The sequence below is a fragment of the Siphateles boraxobius genome, unplaced genomic scaffold (genome assembly GCF_051911475.1).
Source record: "Siphateles boraxobius isolate OS27281-9 unplaced genomic scaffold, OSU_SipBor_1 13, whole genome shotgun sequence".
Classification (NCBI taxonomy): Eukaryota; Metazoa; Chordata; class Actinopteri; order Cypriniformes; family Leuciscidae; genus Siphateles; species Siphateles boraxobius.
Genome location: NW_027508733.1, coordinates 19912021 through 19932020, shown reverse-complemented (window position 1 = coordinate 19932020; position 20000 = coordinate 19912021). Strand labels below are relative to the sequence as shown.

Genomic DNA, 20000 nt, shown 5'->3' with positions numbered 1-20000 from the left:
GCCTACTAATAGCAGTAGTATTTCATGACGAAACTGCCCAGCCCACATGTAGCTATTAAGCTCCTCCCCCTGCCTACAGGTACATGATCAGGTGGTGTATAGATACATGGGAATATAACGAAACCTTATTTAAAAACTGCAGGTGCCAGGCCTTGTGAGGCCTCCAATACGGAATTAACTGAGAATTTTAGTGTTCGTTTTTAAAGGGGACACATTATAAGGTAGGCTACGTGAGTCGAGCGTTTTCTTTCTGCTTTGTTGTGTTTATCGATTGTTTGCGTTGGCCTGAGTCATGTTTCAGGGTTTGCTGAAATGTAAGCTGTTTAACTGGAAGTTACGTCGAAACGGTGAATAATTGGCGACATATCATGCACGACTCTGAGTTTATAATAACTGATATTTTAGAGGCTTCATGTTTCTGTTGTGCTCCAATATATATTTGGTTTTCGTAATGTGTTGCCTGATTGTTTTTGCTAACAGACACTTTTGAACATGTTTCTACAATTTGTTGCTATTTTCTTTTTTGTTTTTAGAAAAGGAGATTCAAACTTGTTGACAGCTGAATGTGAATTGTGTGAATGCACTTTTGTCTTGTATTTGCTCATTCATATGGGAACCGTTGTTAATTGTTATTAAGTTTATTCATAAACATTAGAGAACCTTTATCTCTATATCCTGAAAATGTGTGATGTCCGATTCGTTCGAATCGTTCTTTTGAATCGGATCTTCAGATCTTTTTATGAATTGACCCATTGAGCCACAAAACATTTCGGAGCGACTCTTATGCGTATTGCGTAGCAAAATCGTACTAAATCAATAAAGATTCTTGAGTCAACAGCTGACTGAACAAAACAGAAGAGAACCGTCCGTCTTTATTCGACTCTTAATTAACCAAGAATAAGTGAGGGACCTCACCTGAGTAAGATTTTTTTTAAGTGAACGAAGGATATAATTAATGGACGAAAACTAAGTTGAATAGCTATAGTTTACATCATACCAGTGCGTTTGACATGAAGCGGTTCTTCTGTTCGAAAGAACCGATTCGTGAGATTGCTGCAGCACTCTCAGCCTCATCTGGCTTAACTGGTTCTGTCACTCAGTCAATACGTGCTTTGTAGTTTCGCTGTGGTTTCGAGAAACAGCGTTCCTATATATCCACATTTCTCTTCAATGATGTTATTCTCAAGTCTGTGAGTCAAGGATAGTCTACTAGGTTTGAAAAGCACTTTTTGGCTGTTTTTGTGTGGTTTGTAGTAGGCCCATAAATTCCCTTAAACTGTATTCAATCATTTATTTTTCATTGTAGCCTATGAGTTTTTATGCTCCGAAACTATGAGGTGTGTTGATGTCTTAAGGTTTAGGCCAGACTGCCAAGCTAACAAAAATGTTTTGAACATGTTTTGCTAATGTTCCTTTTAAGTATGGATGTTCAAAACTTTAAGTTCCTTAATTTTTTTAAAAATGATAGCAAATTGTAGTTGGTTATGCAAATATAAGAGAAAACGTTAAGTACATTTGTCATTTTGCTAATGCTACGGGAATGTTATTAAAGATCAGATAACTTTGAATGAACGTCCTATTAATGTCATTAATATAAAAGCCATAGTTCTAAGAGTGCACCCTGTTAGCTGGATGTGTAGAAACAAATGACATGTTCTTTGTTTTGTAATGTTCTCTGTTATGAAGCAGAACAACAAATGTAAACAGCTGTGAAGAACTGGGCTAGACCACCAGAAACCCATTTTCTCCTATTGTGAAGGCGTTACTGTTTGAGGGGGCACACCTTAACACAACATCATCTGACATTTGTGCATTCCTCCTACATTTCCTGTCAAGAGTGTTGGCCTGAGGGTGTGAAATGATTCCAGTAATTTTGTTACTTCCTAAATTTATATTTGGTGTAACCACAGAGATGAAGTCCACCTCTTTTATGTGGGAATTCCAGCTGTATTCCTCTAAACTTTGTTTTTATTGTTGCTAAGGTGTTAGACTGGTTTTAGCATTTTGCTATGTGGTTGCTAGGGTGATCTGGGATGTTTCTCTTGTGATCTTGTTCTGTAGCCTCTAGATATGGTTCAGCTCCCACCTTCAATGCAAGTCTGTGATTTTTCGCCCATAAATAGTATGTTTAATGACTTAAAGGGATGGTACACCTTAAACATTTTACTGACACTCATGGTGTTCCAGACCTGTGTGATTTTCTTCCTTCTGCGTAACACAAAAGAAGATGTTGAAGAACCAAGCAGTTTTCGTTCCGTTGACTTCCATTAGATTGAAAGAAAAAACCCTGAGACATTTCTCAAAATATCTTCTTTTATGTTGCACGGAAGAAAGTGTTGCAGGGCAAATTACTTGGGTCAGTGCTCGTTTTTAGGTCGGGATCTAATAATTCTAAAATACATATATTCCATTCGCAAATAATCCTTTAAATGCATAGATGTCTATAATTTCTAAAGTAAAGTACTTATATATATATATATAATATATATTATATATATATATATATATATATTATTATTATTATTATTTTATTTTTTTGTATTTTTTTGTATTATGAAATAGTCATGTATATGTATTATGAAATATAATATTTTGGGGGGCATATCAACAAAAATCTGGTGTGACTAACATGCAAAAAAACAAAAACAGGAAATGATGTCATAGAGAGGACCCTCATAACTGTGTGTCAAGGAGTATCTTAATATGTTTACTTTAAGGCAAAGTTAGTTTAGGTTGTAAAATATCATGTGATGTGATTTCAAAACATCTTAAAATCCATAATTACAACTTTATAAACTGTAATAATCACGAGCTTCCGGTAACGTCAAGTTCAATACAGGTATGACATAGTCTGCCGATCACTCCAGTTATAAAGTCCACGTCACATCACATGTGATGTGATCTCAAAATGTAATTATTATTTAATATGATTTTTTTATATATACTTTTTTACCTTTTTTTTTTTTATTTAAATAATTTTTATTTACACATGTATTCAAGGTTTAGAGAAATATGTTCTTTGTACCTCATTATGTAATGTACTTGATGGTTGTACCACATTATATTTTTAGAGTTTTTAAATTGACACTTGTTGAAAATGATATAAAAGTTTTCCGAAACCAACATGAATATATAAAGAGTACATTTCAAAGAATTTGTTTGTATAGTTTTTTCTTTATAGTGAACAGTGTTGTTATTGTTAACTAATACTAAAACTATTCAAATAGTTTTTTAAAGTTTGAAAAAAGTTAAACATTCTTTAGGAGGCACTTCAAATTGGTTCACTAAAGCTTGGGACTCTTTTAAGCAATATGTTAGGCACTATCATCTCCAGCTTAGGCTACTTTATTTGACTAATATTACTAAAGTTAAAATATATCAAAGCTAAATAAAACCTAATAAAATGACAGTAGTACATCACAAAATTACTAAAACTAAAATGAAAATTGAAAATATAAAAATAAAAGCTAATTCAATAGTAATAAATACTATAGTAGTATACATACTATACTGTATGTCACTGACCCACATGCTGAAGTTTAATACTTAGCGTTCGTCTCATGTTCAAGGCCAATATATGCAGAAACATTCTCTAGGCCAGTGTGCATATTAAACATTAACAGACTGAGGTAATGATTAACAGTCTAACCAAAGTGCCGTGCAAATCAACATCCTTCAGAAAAAAAAGCTATTGTTGTGTTTTCTCAGACTCAATAATTATTGAGTCCATCTTAGGGAGAAAGACATTTTTAAAACCTGGACAAAGAATGGTATATTTAAAGTTAAACACATCTTCCATCCATCGTTAGTCTTCATGTTGGCATCGCCTCAGTGAATGGAGACTATCCCAGTTCCTCCTCAATAACTTGAGGAAAAATGAATATCAGTAAGTACCAAAGGATTTGTAGACCTAGTGGGCGGAGCTTTCCATGGGCTCAGGTGGGGATTTATAATGTAGGCTACACAGTTTTGTTTTTTTCCTCATTACCATTCAGTAGGCTGATTCCTGTGGGGACAACTGTTCGTCATGTACATCCTTAAAAATGGAGATATTATGTTGAAACAGATATTTTGGATACCCTGCTTGGTTTACGTTCCCATTCTAGGTGTTTAGTTCTGTCCTGAAAATGGAAGTGAGATTTAAAGGGACGGTAAGTCTATAAAGTATCCAGTTGTTTATGGTAGTTTTTGAATGTGCTTAACATGAGCTGTCTTAAGTTTACTAAACAGCGTAATGTGTCATCTGAGCCTTGTAATGACAACAGAGACGGACTGTAAATACTGACTTGCACCTGTTGGACTTGAGTGTGTTGCTTTTGTTGCTGTGAAGTAAAATATCCTATATTACATACATATTTTGTACTATAAATTGGTAAATGGTTTACTTGGTAAATGGTGTATAATTGGAGATGTCATGTGCTTTGCTCAAGGGCATGGTTGTGATTTCAGTCATTTTCTAGTTGCTTATTTTCTGCTATTTTACTTGCTGCTATTTTAATCGCACAAAAATGTAAATGATCCCATAACTCACCCTCAAGCCACTGTAAAAAAATATATGATCAATAAGTTATTATTATGTACAACCAGGGCTTGAATTTCGGTGCGGGAATGCGGGGATTGCGCATAGTTTAAACCATTCCCGCAAGGTTAGCTTTTATAGTGCGAGAAATTCCCGCACAAATATATTTTCTTCATCTCAGAGCAAATTGTTTAAAAAAAAATCGTAGATAAGAGAAAAAGTATGTGAAACTGTCTTTTATTTTCAAATTTAATTCCTCAATCAGCGCTGGACCGGGATCTCTGTCTTCCGCTGAGCCCTGGCTGTAGACAGATCATGTGTTTCACGCTGTCAATGCAGTGCTCTGCCTTGCGCTGATCTTATTCACACTATCGAGTGTAGGTGCAGCATTCTAACGTTTTGAGTCATAATGAGCTGTTTGTGAAGAAATTATCCGCTTCCAAATTATGTCATTTTAATCATGAAATTGAAACATTAAAAACCATTTTGCTCTTTATGGTGCGCGTGCGAGTGATAGAGCGCGGCAGCAACGAACCAACTGATCAGCTTACAGCGTAACAATGCTCGGCCAAACAGCTGATCATTGCTGTACAGGGCGCCTTATTATTTTTCATCTCCATAAATATATCTAGTAGTAAAGCTAAAGTAAGGGCTATAAATCAATTAATCTTTTCCTGATACTACGTTGTCATCATGGAGAGCGCAGTTCATGGTTGCATAGCAACGACCGACGCCACGGGAGAGCAAGCGCGTGTGGAAAGGAGACAGCGGCGCGCCCGCGCTTTCCACTTGTTTACCATGGTTTTTACACATCTAGAGCGACGTTGTTGATTGTTTGAGCATGTGACTGTGCGTTTCTCCTTGTTTTCTATTTTTATGCGCAGCATATTTACCGCGCGCACAAAAACGGCCACAAACAACGAATTGTTCGGTTAGTGTAGTTTAAATATGGACCGATGGCTGAACTGAAGCCAAAAGCAAAAAAAAATAATAATAAAAAAAGGCAAAGAACTGAACTGAAACACATGAACGACTCTGAAATAGAGAGACATAAATATATAGACTAGGCCTAGTTTAAACAGAGGTCTTAATGTCAATTTGAAGAAGATCATGGTGTATTTTGTAAAGTTTTTTTTGTTTGTTTTGTTATTAACTGTTTTGAGAACTGGAAATGCACAATTCATGCATACAAATCTGTAGATATTAACAAATGAAGATGATTTAATTAGACCGATGCATCAAAAGTTATTCTCCCCCTCATAATCTTTAGATCCCCCCCCCCATGTGACCCATGTAAGGGGGGAATTCCCCCCCAGTTTAAAAAATGAAATTCAGGCCCTGCAACATATGTTTTTACATTGCTTTAACTCGTTGAAAAAAGTAGAAAATTGAGTAACTTATTTTGATTTGTCAGTTTAAGTGGAAATTACTTAAATTTAAGCACAATTAACTTGGATGTTAAGTCACCAACTTTTTTTCTTTTTTTTACAGTGTATGTCTATATGACTTTCTACTTTCACCCAAACACAATCAGAGTTATAATAAAAAACATCATGGCTCTTCCAAGCTTTATAATGGAAGTGAATGGTACCTTGTTTTTTTGAAGCCCAAAAAAGCACATCCATCCATTATAAAAGTAATCCATACAGCTCCAGGGGGGGTAATAAAGGCCAGTTATAAAGCTTGGAAGATCCAGGATGAGGGAGGGTAAATTATGCGATAATTTTCATTTTTTTCATTTATTTACTCTCCTACATTTCAAACTTGTAGCCTATGCTTTTCTTTTTTTGAGCTTGAGAGGTGGTGAGCAGTGATGTATTCATAATCATAAACTACAGCATAGTCAGCAGTATGTTAGAACAGGTGTAAGAACGCCAGACTGTAAGAGTCTAACATATTCCATGAAGGGAGTTCCCTAGAAAAGGGTAGTGCTGATATTTGCATCCCTGGTTTCATCAGTATATGAACAACTTCCTTTTTGACCATCATTGTTGTCATCAACAGCAGTCATGGTTTCATGATGTTTCATATCAGAAATCTACGCAATTTCAAAGTATTACTAAGCTATTTTGTGGAAACTGTGATACATTTGTTCTGTTTTGCTAAGCTCAATCAGCTTTGCGAACACAGACTCTCTCTGACCTATGCAGCCAATAAAAACATGGGAAGCATTCCAGGAATTCTCTACTCCAATAGAAACTGTTCTCAAAGTATGTCATCATGATGATTGTTGCAGCAGGCGATGTTTGGCTTCAAATCAAATGTGATCAAGTTAAAATAATTCAGTGTGAGTGATTCAGCCTTTATTTTTTATTTACAATAAAGATATTAACTTGCATCAACCGCGCTAATTATGAACTCTGGAATCGGGTGTGCCCCTTAAACCCCTCTTGTACTGGTAATGGCTTGACTAGTAGTCAATGTTCGGTTTCACTCAACAAATGTGTGCTGAGAGACGCGGGTTGTGTCAGACTGTTTATTGGTGAGCCGTTGGTGAGGAAGTGTCGGGTATCAGTGTTGTCACGCGCTGGCTCCGCCCCCTTGTACCTGTATGGCAGGAATTCAGCAGGTGCGAGCATGTTCAGCTAGAGTCAGAGCTGGCAAACAACAGCCTAGCGAGGCCATCAAAAACTGGCGCTTTTCGTCTCAACCGTTTTCCTTTGGTGGTTTGTAAACGTTCTGATATCTTTTTGTTGTTTGCTTGATGTTGCGCTAATAAACGTAACAACTTCTTTATCGTTTCAGATAACAGACATGGAGGAGATGACGATATGGGAGCAGCACACGGTCACGTTATCGAAAGTAAGTTCGAAAAGCCTTAGCCACACCTTATCTTGCGGTGTACAGGTGTGTCTGAGAACTTGACACCAGGTTTACAGTTTTCCAAACAATTGAAAGTCGAGGCGGATTGAAAGTTTTGTAAGCAAGCAATTGTGAAACCATGAGGGGTTTTTTCCACCTGTCACTGGCACCCACCCGAATTTTGGAATGTCAAGTTTGGGGTCATGTGGTGCATTTCATCGTATACATAAAATTGCCTCTCTTCTTTAAAGGTTTTTTGTTTATTTTTTCATTCTTTTTTCGTTTGCTCTTTTGTCTCATTTAATTGATTTTAAAGTTAAACTTTCATGTTTTTTTCATGTTATTTATTTATTTATTTTTTCTTTTTGTTTGTTTTTTGCTGGTCAATTTTTTGTTCATTTGATCTTTTTGTTTGTGGCGTTTCTATCATTTGATTGTTCTTATTTTTCATCATATTTTTTTCGTTTGTTCATTCTTCCTTGTTTTTGTTTGTTCTTTTGCTATTTTTTTGTTCTTGTTATTTTGGTTGTTCTTTTTCATGTTTTTTCATTTTGTGTTTTTGTTGGTATTTTTGTGTTCATTCTTTCATTTGTTTTCCAATAATTTATTCCTCCTTTTTTCTGTTGTTTTTTTGTCTTTCGTTCTTTCTTTCTTTCTTTTGCTCTTTCTGTCTTTCGCTCTTTCTTTCTTTTGCTCTTTTGTTCTTTCTTTCCTTCGCTCTTTCTTTATTTCGTTCTGTCTTTCTTTTTTGTCTTCTTTTTTCTTTTGCTGTTCCGTTTTTTCTTCTTTGTTTCTTCCTTATTTCTTTTTCTTATTTTTTTGTTCATTTCCTATTTTCTTTTGTCAAGTCATCCTGATTTATATAGCGCTTTTAACAATTTAGATTGTTTCAAAGCAGCTTTACAGAGATAAACATAATTTAAGGTAACAGAGATTGGTTTGGTTTTATAGTGGCTTTTGTTCTTACATTTTTCATTCTTTTTTTTTCATTCTTTTTTCACTTATTTGTTCTGTCATTTTTGTTTGTTCTTTGACCCTTTTCTGCTCTATCGTTGAGTCTTTTGTTTGTTCATTCTTTCGTTCTCAGGATCCCAAGGTCGGTTTCGGTTTTGCGGTCTCAGGTGGGCTAGACAAGCCCAACCCAGTAAACGGGGACACAGCAGTGGTGGTCTCTGATGTGCTTCCCAGCGGCCCCGCCATGGGCCGTCTTCAGTGAGTACACGTCCACTTCTCCTGCATTCAGATCCACACTACTTCCTCCCACACATCCTGTGTAATCCTGTCAGACCTGTCAAGGCTGTGTACAAGATGGAAAAACCAACATACTCAAAACATATTTGGCAGATGATTCTTTGTGATAGAGACTCACGTGATTTATTGTCCACAGTACACGAGATCAGATAGCCATGGTGAATGGTGTTTCCATGGACAATGTCACCTCACTCTACACAATTCAAAATCTAAGGAAATGTGGGAAATTGGCAAACATTGTAAGTAAGAACATTCCCAAAAACATTGCCAGAAAAAATATCTAGGTAACATTTTTGCAGTTTGAAAACAATTGCTTTGTTAATTTTGTAGACTGTGAAGAGGCCACGCACAATTCAGATCCCTGCGAGCAACAGGCCGACTCGTTCTTCCTCACAATCCAACATACTAGATGACGACGGACCTCGGGACAGAGGTCAGCGTGGCACTGACACCAGCCGTAACCGACGAACTCGAAGCGTGACACCTGACCGCAACGGTCATGACCTCCCCATCATGTCCGGGTTCAAGAGGCTGCCCAATCAGGATGTGCAGAACAAACCCATCAGAACAACCCTGATCAAGAAAAAACCCACAGATGGTCAGAATCCCATTGCTTTGCATTGAGGAATCATTTGTGGTTCTTGCCAAGATTTCAACATGTTTCTCTCTGCAGAGTACGGAATGAAGCTGGGGAGCCAGATTTTCATCAAGCACATGACTCCCACTGGTCTGGCTGCCAAAGAGGGCACCCTTCAGGAAGGAGATCTTGTTTTAAAGGTGAGGAGCAGGTTCTTTAGGAACTGTTCCATCGCAGTTTGATGTTGTGTAACCTATTTAAAACTTCTTGTATAGATTAACGGCATGACGACAGAAAATTTGTCCCTGCTGGAGACCAAGCACCTGGTGGAGAAGTCTAGAGGTAAACTGACCATGCTGGTGTTGAGGGACGACAGAAAGTTCCTGGTCAGCATTCCTGAAGTGGAGGACAGTCCTCAAAACAGCGCGGACGAGAAGAGGGAAGACAGTAGCTCCGAGCTGGAGGGTGAGAGTCGATGTTTTTACATCTGATCTCAGTTTTTTGGAGTGTTGATACTGACTTTTCGATTTTTGCTTGAAGAAATCTCAGACCTGGATTCTGACAACCCCACAAATCGAAAATCCCGTCCAAGAGAACGACGTTCTCGCAGGTGAACACCTCAACTCTGACCTGATTCTCTGACTCTTTTAGTTAAATGATCTTTGTACTAACAGATCTCATTGATCCACAGAAATCGTGCCAATCCTGTGTCGAAACCACGCGAATCTCCCCCTCTGCGCTCTACACTCACAAGACCGCCCGCCCAGTTGATACCCCCTCGCAGAGGTGAGCCTTAGTGCAAAAACTCAATGGGTCTCATTTATGATACGAATTCAATATGGCATTGTCATGGCCAAGAGGTTTTGACCCATACTTTGCCCATAGTTGTTTATGCAATCAGCTGACTGATGCTTTGACCTTTTGCAGTTCCCTCTGAGTCTGAATCGGACCGCAGCAACTCGCCTCCACCGTCAAGACACGACACTCTCGATAACAGAGACCGATACAAGTAAACATGACTTCATGTGTATTCAGCTCTGCAGAACCAGAGTTATATATAATGTCTTGTTTCATTTGTTTTGGGTTGCACTTTATTTTACAGCATGTGCACTTTTGTGTACTCGCAGTGTACTTGCCTAAAAGATTACTGGGTAATATAAGGTAACTACATGGGTTAAGATTAGGTGTAGGTTCAGGGTTAGTACATGGTTATTAACCAGTTATTGTAATTACTATATAAGTATATAGTATGTACATGGGGTACAGGACTGTAAAATAAAGTGCTACCTTGTTTTTTTCAGAAATTTGCTTATCTTATTCTTTGTTTTTTCTCTGTCTTTTTTTTTTTAGTTAGTTTTTTGTCTGTTTTGCTGGGGTTTTTTGTTATATGGATGCATGGATGGATTACATGTTACTTATTTTATTTTATCTTTGTGTTGTTTTTGTCAGGATTTATTTCCCTGTTTTGCTTATTTTATTTAGTTATTGTTAATTTTTTTTGTGTGAGTGTGTGTTTTTGTTTTGCACTTGTTTTATCATGCTACTGTTTGTTTGGGTGAGATGCATGGGTCACATGTTTGTCTGTTTCAGGGTTCTCTCAGGGATCTCCACACTGCCAAACCCTCGAGCCTCACCCGTCATCCAGAACTGGAACCCCTCCACTGCCTCACGACCTCGCAGAGGTCTGCCTCAAAATGCGATTTTACCATACTATTTATAAACCAGCTCTGGAATCAAATACTTCATTGAATGATTCAGTAAATGATATGTACGAACCTTGTAGACAATTGAATCTCTGTAGTTTAACGACTGTTTGTTTTGTGTTACCAGCTGTTTCTGAGTCCGATTCAGACCGGAGCGCCTCTCCGCCCCCCAGACGTGAGAGTCCCAAACCTGACAATAACTCCAGATACAAGTATGAGTCCATATAATGAGCATCAAACACCAAATGCAAATACAATGTTACATCTTGAGGACATTTTCTGTATGGACAAGTCGTTGAATTGTCTGAAAGACCATCTTAAAGGGATAGTTCACTCAAAAATGATCAATTTATATGTTGAACAGATTGGATTTAGGATTAAGGGTGATTGAGATATCCATTGCCTATTCTCTTCTCCCAGGGTGCTTCCTGATCTCCCTCCTCCAGGAATGAAGTCTTCCTCTCTTAGCATGTCTCAGGATTACCCCCGCCGCATGGCCTCCCCTTACAGGCCTCCACCCAGAGGTGATTTTTCACCCCCTACGACACTTAAATTTCAGTTCTTTATGCCATTTTAACAGACTCATTCAAGAGCATGTCTTTTCCATACAGCTGCTTCAGAGTCCGAATCGGACGATAGTAACGGACCTCGCAGACAGGGGACTCCAGCCAGCCAGGAGTCCCGCAATAGATACAGGTACACATGAGGGACGCCTCACTGCCACTTTTAACGCAACTCGCACCGGACTCTTTCAGTAGGGCCAGTCATCTGCCTGTACACCATGAGATAAAAGTTTATTCTGTTGTTTTTCATTTATTTGCTTCTTTTTTTCTTTTTTCTTTTTTGTTGCATTATGTTGCTTGTATGCATTCATGTATTTTTCTTTCATTGTGATATCTGAAAATGTGATATGTGTGATCTTTTAAAAATAAAAGACACCGAATCAACCTGAGTTTTCTCCTGTACTATGTTGATTTGTGGCTCTTGAAAAGGAAATATTGCTCCTAAGACCTAGATAGCAACTTGTATCCGACATCTGAATTTTATCCACATAATACAATAAACAGCATTTATACACACATTATGTAAGATTTTAAATATTATTTAATTCTCAACAACCAGTGGTGTAATGGAGATAGAGGTATCATAGATGTGGATCTGATGATCATTTTTGATACGTTTAGTTTAGTACTTTCTGCTTGTCCATATGAATCATTTATTTTTGGGACTTATAATTGACCCTATAATCAGTTATGGCAGCGGATAGGCCACCCCTTTCAATGAGAGAGAGAGAGACCCCCAGAAAGCCTGAGGTGAATATCTCCCTCAATGATTTCACATTAGTTCCCACTCTCTTCATGGACAAGCATCATTTAGTATCCCCTCATCCTCCTTTTTTTCTCTCACCCTCCCATCTGCCCTCTTTCTCTTGCAGGGCGACCCCAGAGGTCACGGCAGTCCCTGTAATGGAACCCCCAAAATGGGCAAAACCCTCAACGCCTGTACAGAGAGGTACGAGCAAATCGTGAAGGGAATATTCAAGGTTAAATGTTAAAAATGAATGCAATGAAAATAATTTTTCTTAATACTTTGAAAAATATTTTAAAATATTAATGTCATTTAAATTAAATATTACACATTCATTTCTAAATATTAAAGTGTACATTGCTGCAAGTTCTGTAATTACACATAATTATTTACACATACATTTTCCATAGTATATAAATAATTATTGATGGCATAAATATTTTAACTACAAAAAATATTTTTAAATATGAATTTCAATTAAACATTTGAAGTGTACACTATTACACATTTTCCAAATATAACTGTAAATTACTGTAAATTTTATAATTGCATATTCATATTTACAAATTAATTTTCTGTAATATATAAATACTATATAGTGATGAGATGAAAATATTTTTTCTGTCAGGTTTTTTTACCTGGTCCCTCAATCTTAAGTATGAAAATATTTGTAGATATTAATGTGTATATTTTAAATGTGTAAATATCCATGTGTACATGATTATTTAAATATTATTGTATGTACATTTTACATGATATATGATATATAAATGATAAATATTGATAGCATGAAAATAATTTTCATACCTCAGTCTTAACTGTGAATTTTTTTTTAAATATTTAGTAAATTATTTAAATTAAATACTTAGTGTAAATTAAATAAATATTATATATATATATATATATAAAAATCTAAATATTAATGTGAAAATTACTGTAAATTCTTTAATTACATATTCGCACATAATTGTTCTTAAATGTATGAAATTGATGGCATGAAAATAGTTTTTTTTTGTACCTCAGTTTAAATATTGATGCGTAAATATTTAAATATCCATGTGTACATAATTATGTTTGAATATTAGTGTGTAAATTCAGTAATTGTTTATACACATTTCACATTAATATGTAAGCATACATTTCATAAAATATAAATAATAAATATTGATGGCATGAAAATAATTTGACTTTTTTTGTATGAAAGATATTTTTTAAATGAATGTAAATATTTAAATACTGATGTGTAGTGCAGCAGATTAATGGCATATTTCAAGAGAATCGTTCAAATTGGTATAGAAGCATGAAATTTGGCACAGATACTCTCTAAGGGTCACTTTTTGGAAAAAAGGCGTTGGTCACCCAAAATTTCAACATGGCGGCCATTCTTTCAAGATATTTCTCTTCAATCCTTACATTAATTTTTGGAAACAGTGGCAATGAACATAGGAAAGGAGGGCAGCCATCTTCAAAAATGTTTTCCTTCCTGAATTTTTACTGGCCACTTCCTTTTTCTAACAGTGGCCCTTCCTCTCTGTGAACTGCACCTTACCGTGGTGGAGAGGCTTGTGTACTCCAATGAACCTGAGAGCTATGCCGGCGGGGATTTTATATCCCTAGCAAGTTTAACTAAGCCTGACAGGTCAAAGGAGAGGAGGCAGAAGAAGCATACATTGACTATTTGACAGAAATGGGGGTCATCTTGAAAATGGTCGCCATCCTGAATTTTTGAGTGGCACATACCTTTTTCCAAAAGAGTGTTCCTTGAAGAGTATTTCTGCCTAATTTTATGATTACATCACCATTTGAACAATTGAAATAATTCATATTTGACAGGAAAGTTGGCCATCTTTAAAAATGGCGACCATCTTGAATTTTTTTAATCTTTTTCCATTAACATGTTCTTTAGAGTATTTGTATCAAATTGTATGCTCGATCACTATTTGAATAATTGAAATAATAAGCTTTGAATAGCAATGGTGGTCATCTTGAATTTTTGAGTGGCCAATCAATATCAGTGAATGAAATGACATTGATCATTTTTCATACACATTACAAACTATTCACATATTAATTTTTCATAGAAGTCAAATGAAGTATTTTTGGGAAGTAATATTTTTGTGAAGTAATATGTCATTAGCTATTACAATTTTAAATGACACCCTTTGCACTTTCAATTCACACCCTTCGAGTTATTAGCAACCAATAATGGTCTCTACTTTGCATATTTAATCAGCTCCTTCAGAATCCGAGTCGGATGCAAGTTACAACACTCCTCCGAGATCACAGTCTCCAGTCAGTAAAAACTTGAGAATCAGACAAGGGTAAGATATACTAATGCTGTTTTATTTTTTTGGATTATTATTTTGCATATAAAGGTGACCACTATTTTCATTATTGTTTCGTCTCAGGGCTGAAATGCAAGTGCCAATCATTAACAACCGACAAGATCCCCCACTCAGATCCGCTCCTGCCAGACCACCACCCGAATGTATGTATAATACACTTATTACATGTCTGAGTGGTCGTTAGAGAAAGATGCCATTCATGTTGCCATATGAATGAATGTACATCTTTCTTTGGCCTTTGTAATGTTGTTTTGGTTGATTTGCCAGATTCCTCTGAATCAGAAAGGGCCCCGTCACCGCTCAGGAGATCTGACAGTCCCAGCAACAACAGCGATCAAAGGTTCAGAACGTATAGAAGATGATCTATATTTATCTAATCCACACTTAAGATTATGCAGATAATGTCATAGTGAAGGTCAGCAACCAAACAATTCTTCAAGACATTGTATGCAATTTCGACTCTTTCTTTTAGTTTCCCACATGCTAATGGAACTCTCCGTTCCAACATTTCCATTCCCAACCACACCACGTTGAAATGTGAGTACCATTAGTCCAAAAGCACACCCATAATGCATTACAACTAATTGAGTGACTGTCGGTTACTAAATTGTAACTGTTTTATCTCAGCGAAACCTGTAGAGGAGCCACTTTATTCACTTCCACCAGATGCAGTGCCAACACCAAACCTGGGGTGAGAAATGTAGTTTCTTTCTATGCAGATCAAAGACAAGACATGTCATATTTCACCCCAAAATTAAATTGGGAAAAAATTATTTATATTTTACAAACAGATTTTTTTCTTCACAACAACGTTAAAGCATAAATAAGCAGAAAGACAAAACAACAATTACTACAATTGTGTATAAATACTTTATTTATATTTAATTGAATATATGTATTATATTAAATATTTTATATATAAATGTATTGTATTATATATTTTATTACATTGTTTTTTTTATTTATAATTAATTTAAAATAAGCATAAATTAAAAATTACAATAAATATTACCATGGTGTATAGAGATACTTTAAAATATTTTACCAGTTTTATATTTATAATTAATTTAAAGACATAAAAAAATGATAAACATGATGTACATTCATATTTACATTCCTTTTATTATTTTAATAATATTTTAATATAATTTGAATAAGCATTAATGATAAATTATAAAAAATAATCATTTAAAATTATTTGTATTTATTACATAAAAAATTACATTTAATTTATTATATTTTCTTTTTAATATGCATAATTAATTTAAATAAGCATAAATTAAATACAGTACAAAATATTAGCATAATGTATAAATACATTCAATTTAATTTATAATGTTTTATTTTTATTTAAATTAAATAAAATGTGGTTTGTTTGTTTTGTTTTTTTCTCATATCAGGTACAGCTCAGACCGGAACCACATCAGCTTTGTGAAGGAGGGCAACGTTGGGTTGAGGCTGGTGGGAGGAAATGATATTGGCATCTTTGTTGGTGGTGTCCAGCCCAACAGTCCAGCCCAGAAGCAAGGCATGACAGAGGGTGATCAGATACTGGAGGTAGGACCAAAGAACTGTGTACATAAATGATCAAACCTTTCAGATGTATAATCCATTCTTCAAGAGTCTTTTTTGGTATTTTGGTAGGTAAACGGTGTAGACTTTAACCACTTCACTAGAGAGGAGGCAGCTATGTACCTCATGAACATCCACGCTGGGAAGCAAATCGATATTCGAACTCAGAACAAAATGGACAGTGAGTGCCTTCATGTCCAGACATTAGAATGTCAATTGTGACCAATCCTTTGCAGTATTCCTAACAAAAAAGTCAAATTAGGGAAGTAAAATGGATTACGAATGCCATTTCCAAATTAATTTCTGCTCTTGCCCTCTTAGTCTACAAGAAGATTTTAAAGTCCAGCCTCGGTGACTCTTTCTACATCCGTACACACTTTGACCATGTGGCTGAGAGCAGTCTCGGCTTGAGCTTTACCAGAGGTGAGGTGTTCAGAGTGGTGGACACTATGTATCACGGGAAGCTGGGAAACTGGCTAGCTGTGCGCATGGGCAATGATCTACACGAACTGGACAAAGGCATCATTCCTAACCAGACCAGGTTTGTTAAATTGGTAGTTTTAAAGTCTTCCATACATGGATATGGTTAGTTTATTTGCTTGTTAAGTATGTTACATTATAGTTCATACATGTACTGGCTCTCTCTATTTTAGGGCTGAAACTCTGGCCAATTTGGAAAAGGCACAGAGAATAAGTGCGGCCGAGCGCCAAGGCGCCGGCCCCAGAGCCGAATTCTGGAAGCTACGGGGCTTAAGAGGGGCCAAAAAGAATACCAGAAGAACCAGGGACGACCTCCTACAGTTAACGATTCAGGGCAAATTTCCAGCATATGAGAAGGTCCTGCTGAGAGAGGGTTAGTGTTTTGTTTAGTTTTTTTTTTAATTGTGAGATTTTTAATGTCTTGTACCTTAACGGCGATAGTGGACTATTCCTAATGGAGTTTATGGTTGTAACATACGTTTGTTTGCTCATATGCAGCCAATTTCAAACGGCCAATTGTCATTTTGGGTCCTCTGAACGACATTGCAAATGAGAAGCTGGCCCGAGAGTTGCCTGATGAATTTGAAGTTGCAGGTATGAAAAATTGGATTTAGGTTTTGAGAATTTTTCAGTTGATATTTCTTCACGGTCAAATATTGAATATTTCTTATATTGGTTTGTAGAAATGGTTGCCAGGAGTGGAAGTGATAGTTCATCCAGTGTCATAAAACTGGACACAGTTAGGCGGATAGCAGAGCTGGTAACCTTTTCTTATGATATAGAATTAATGCTGTCATTATAAGCCAACAGGACCTCAACCAAACACCAACTAGTTTTCAGCCAACAAAGTATCTTGTTTTCACTTGCAGGAAAAGCATCCCCTGCTAGATATTACACCAACTGCAGTAGAAAGATTGAATTACATCCAGTACCATCCCATGGTGCTCTTCTTGGATCCCCATAGTCGGAAGGACGTGAAGGCCATGAGGCAAAAATACATGCCAGACTCCAACAAGAGCTCTCGTCGACTCTACGCTCAGGCCTTAAAGCTAAGGAAACACTTTAGCCATCTTTTTTCTGGTAAACCCTTCAAACCCTGTCTTCAAAGTTTAAATTCTCTGCTTAAATCATTTCTGAAAATGCTTTCAGTAGATTTTTATGTACTCTGAAAGGCAATCTCTGTTTTTTCTGTTTCCTTAACAGCACGCATTGATCTTGAGCCCAATACAAATATGTGGTATGACATTTTGAAAGACAAGATTCGGCAGCAGCAGTCTAAACCCGTCTGGGTTTCTGAAGTAGCGGTAAGAGCCCTAGAGTTTTATAATCATACGCTCTGGTTTTGTCGAATTAACGTAATTACGATTTTCCAACTTTAAAAACCTTAGTTGTCTTTGCTGAACTCTTTGGAAACTCAAAACTTTATGAAAGCTCCAACTTGACCATTGGGACATCATGAACCAACAGCTCTGAAACAAATCTCTTAATTGCGATAATTCTGACAAGATGTAAATGCAGTATTGGTGGAGAACCTACATGTCATACTTGAATTAGTTAACGAGAACTTGTTCTATGTCTAGTTGGAGGGAGGCGCCGACGAGGAGCTTGATGCATTGAGCCGTGCAAACAACTCTGACTACCTTAGTGGTGCCAGTGACTACGAGGACACTGACGGTGAGGCCTTCACAGATGGTGAAGCCTACACTGACAATGAGGACCTGGAAGAGCAAACACAAGGCATCGGCAGACACCGCAGCAGTGCACTAGCCCGCTCTTCAGAGCCCGCCACTGGGCAGAATCCTAGTCCTGAACCTTCCTACGACCTAGAGCCATACCTGGAGGAAGAGTCCGAGTACACCCTACCTCCCGGTGAAGTACCTCCTATCCTCCACGTTTCCGAGCCCCGTTCTCCACGCGTTGTCACTGGCTTTCACCAACAAGAAGATGATGTCCCCTCGCAGCGCAGCTTCACGGATTCAGACTTCAGTACGGGTGACATGGCCGCACCACCGGCACCTTCCGATGTGCCACCCAACTTCAGAGCACCAGATCCCAAAGCAGTCCAATCAGAGACCCCACCACTGTCAGTCATAGAGGAGAAACTACAACAGGTACCATATATATATCTGATACTCATGCCACTGACCAATTGACAACATGATTTATTCACTTTGGACATGTTCTTTGATAGGACCAATCTTAGCCTAACCATACATTACCTCTAAATGCAGAGGGAAATAATAGGTTTTCTAATGTTCTTCATGCCACTGATTCAAGAGGTGACCCAAACCTTGAACCTAAAATCTGATTGGTTGATTGATCCACTGAATTACAGTTTGAGTAGCACAACATACTTTAGTCAAATAGGATATCTGCATCCTTAGTAGGTAACTTACCATAACCTACCTTTTAAAAACAGACTGAAATAAGTTGATAATGTTCTTCATACGACTGATACCAGAGGTAACTCTGACTGTAAAACCTGATTAGTTGATGAATCCACCTTAAGTTTGAGTAGCACGTCATTAGATTTTGCCAAATAAGACATGTTCCTGGAACAACATTCCTCTCTGAATATTTAGCGCTATCCCTACCCATAAACCTATCTCTACCCATTACTTATGTAGAAGCCTAACCCTGGTTGTAAGCCTAAACTTGAAAGATGTTGATACAGGAGCATGACCTACCTTATTAAGTCATGTTGAGGTATTTGATTACGTTTAATATTAGGTATCTAGAAATACTCGATGGAGCTATTCATAAATTTGTGTTTTTGTTTTAGGCCCGTATGGCAGAACCAGAAAGGAAACCTTCCCCTTCATTTGTAGTGTAAGTATTTCTATTTGATCTGTCAACTTGTCCTTGAGGAAGATAAAGTTCTGTATCAATTTATTTTTCATTTTTAAATGCATTAATAAATATTTTCTTTTAGATTGGCACATCACGAAGCCATGCAAATCCGGAGAACACAAATCCGAGGAAGTGACAGTGACAGCGATGAAAACGCCAGAGATGATGACGATTTTGTTATTGATGAAGCTGATGACATTGAATGGGGACCTGCCACAGAGCTGTAATGTAAATGGATTATACTAACATCACAAACAGGCACATGGACCACTCTTGTCTTATTCTGGACCTGTACATTTACACAACCAAACTTTTGTGTGTGTGTTTTTTTTATTGATGGAATTCTTATGGACTTGTTATAGATAACTAGTCTTGGATTTATTTTGAAGATTTGTTACCGGAATTGCTTCTTTTTGTGGGTTTTGTTGTTGTAACGGATGTGCTGAGGTCTTCCTCAGGATTATTTCCAAAAGAAATATTACCAGTTGTAATAAAGACCATTTGGGTATGTTTTACCCTTTTTAGTAACTCGCTATATATTATATTTTATTTGTGTATTTTGAAATAAATGGAACAAACCATTTAAGCCCAAA

At 36.8% G+C, this 20000-nt stretch overlaps 1 protein-coding gene across 4 annotated transcripts; it reads left to right on the top strand.

The window, feature by feature from the left end:
* The first annotated feature begins 57 nt into the window (after window positions 1-57).
* tjp3 (tight junction protein 3) lies at window positions 58-20000 on the top strand. Of its 4 annotated transcripts, none has more exons than XM_077226410.1 (31): window positions 58-221; window positions 7265-7321; window positions 8409-8533; window positions 8709-8811; window positions 8903-9170; window positions 9246-9349; window positions 9425-9614; window positions 9690-9759; window positions 9841-9935; window positions 10077-10158; window positions 10740-10831; window positions 10980-11064; window positions 11273-11376; window positions 11464-11548; window positions 12288-12364; window positions 14394-14481; window positions 14569-14648; window positions 14773-14845; window positions 14978-15042; window positions 15133-15196; window positions 15906-16062; window positions 16150-16258; window positions 16399-16618; window positions 16731-16930; window positions 17056-17151; window positions 17241-17317; window positions 17427-17637; window positions 17761-17861; window positions 18138-18668; window positions 19340-19386; window positions 19490-20000. In XM_077226410.1, exons 2-31 carry the CDS (start codon window positions 7274-7276, stop codon window positions 19632-19634), a joined length of 3792 nt encoding a protein of 1263 aa, XP_077082525.1. In that variant the 5' UTR covers window positions 58-221; window positions 7265-7273; the 3' UTR covers window positions 19635-20000. The 4 variants fall into 4 exon arrangements, with proteins under 4 accessions (XP_077082525.1, XP_077082526.1, XP_077082523.1 ...); XM_077226411.1 differs by lacking the exon at window positions 58-221 and adding an exon at window positions 3822-3886; XM_077226408.1 differs by lacking the exon at window positions 58-221 and adding an exon at window positions 3996-4151.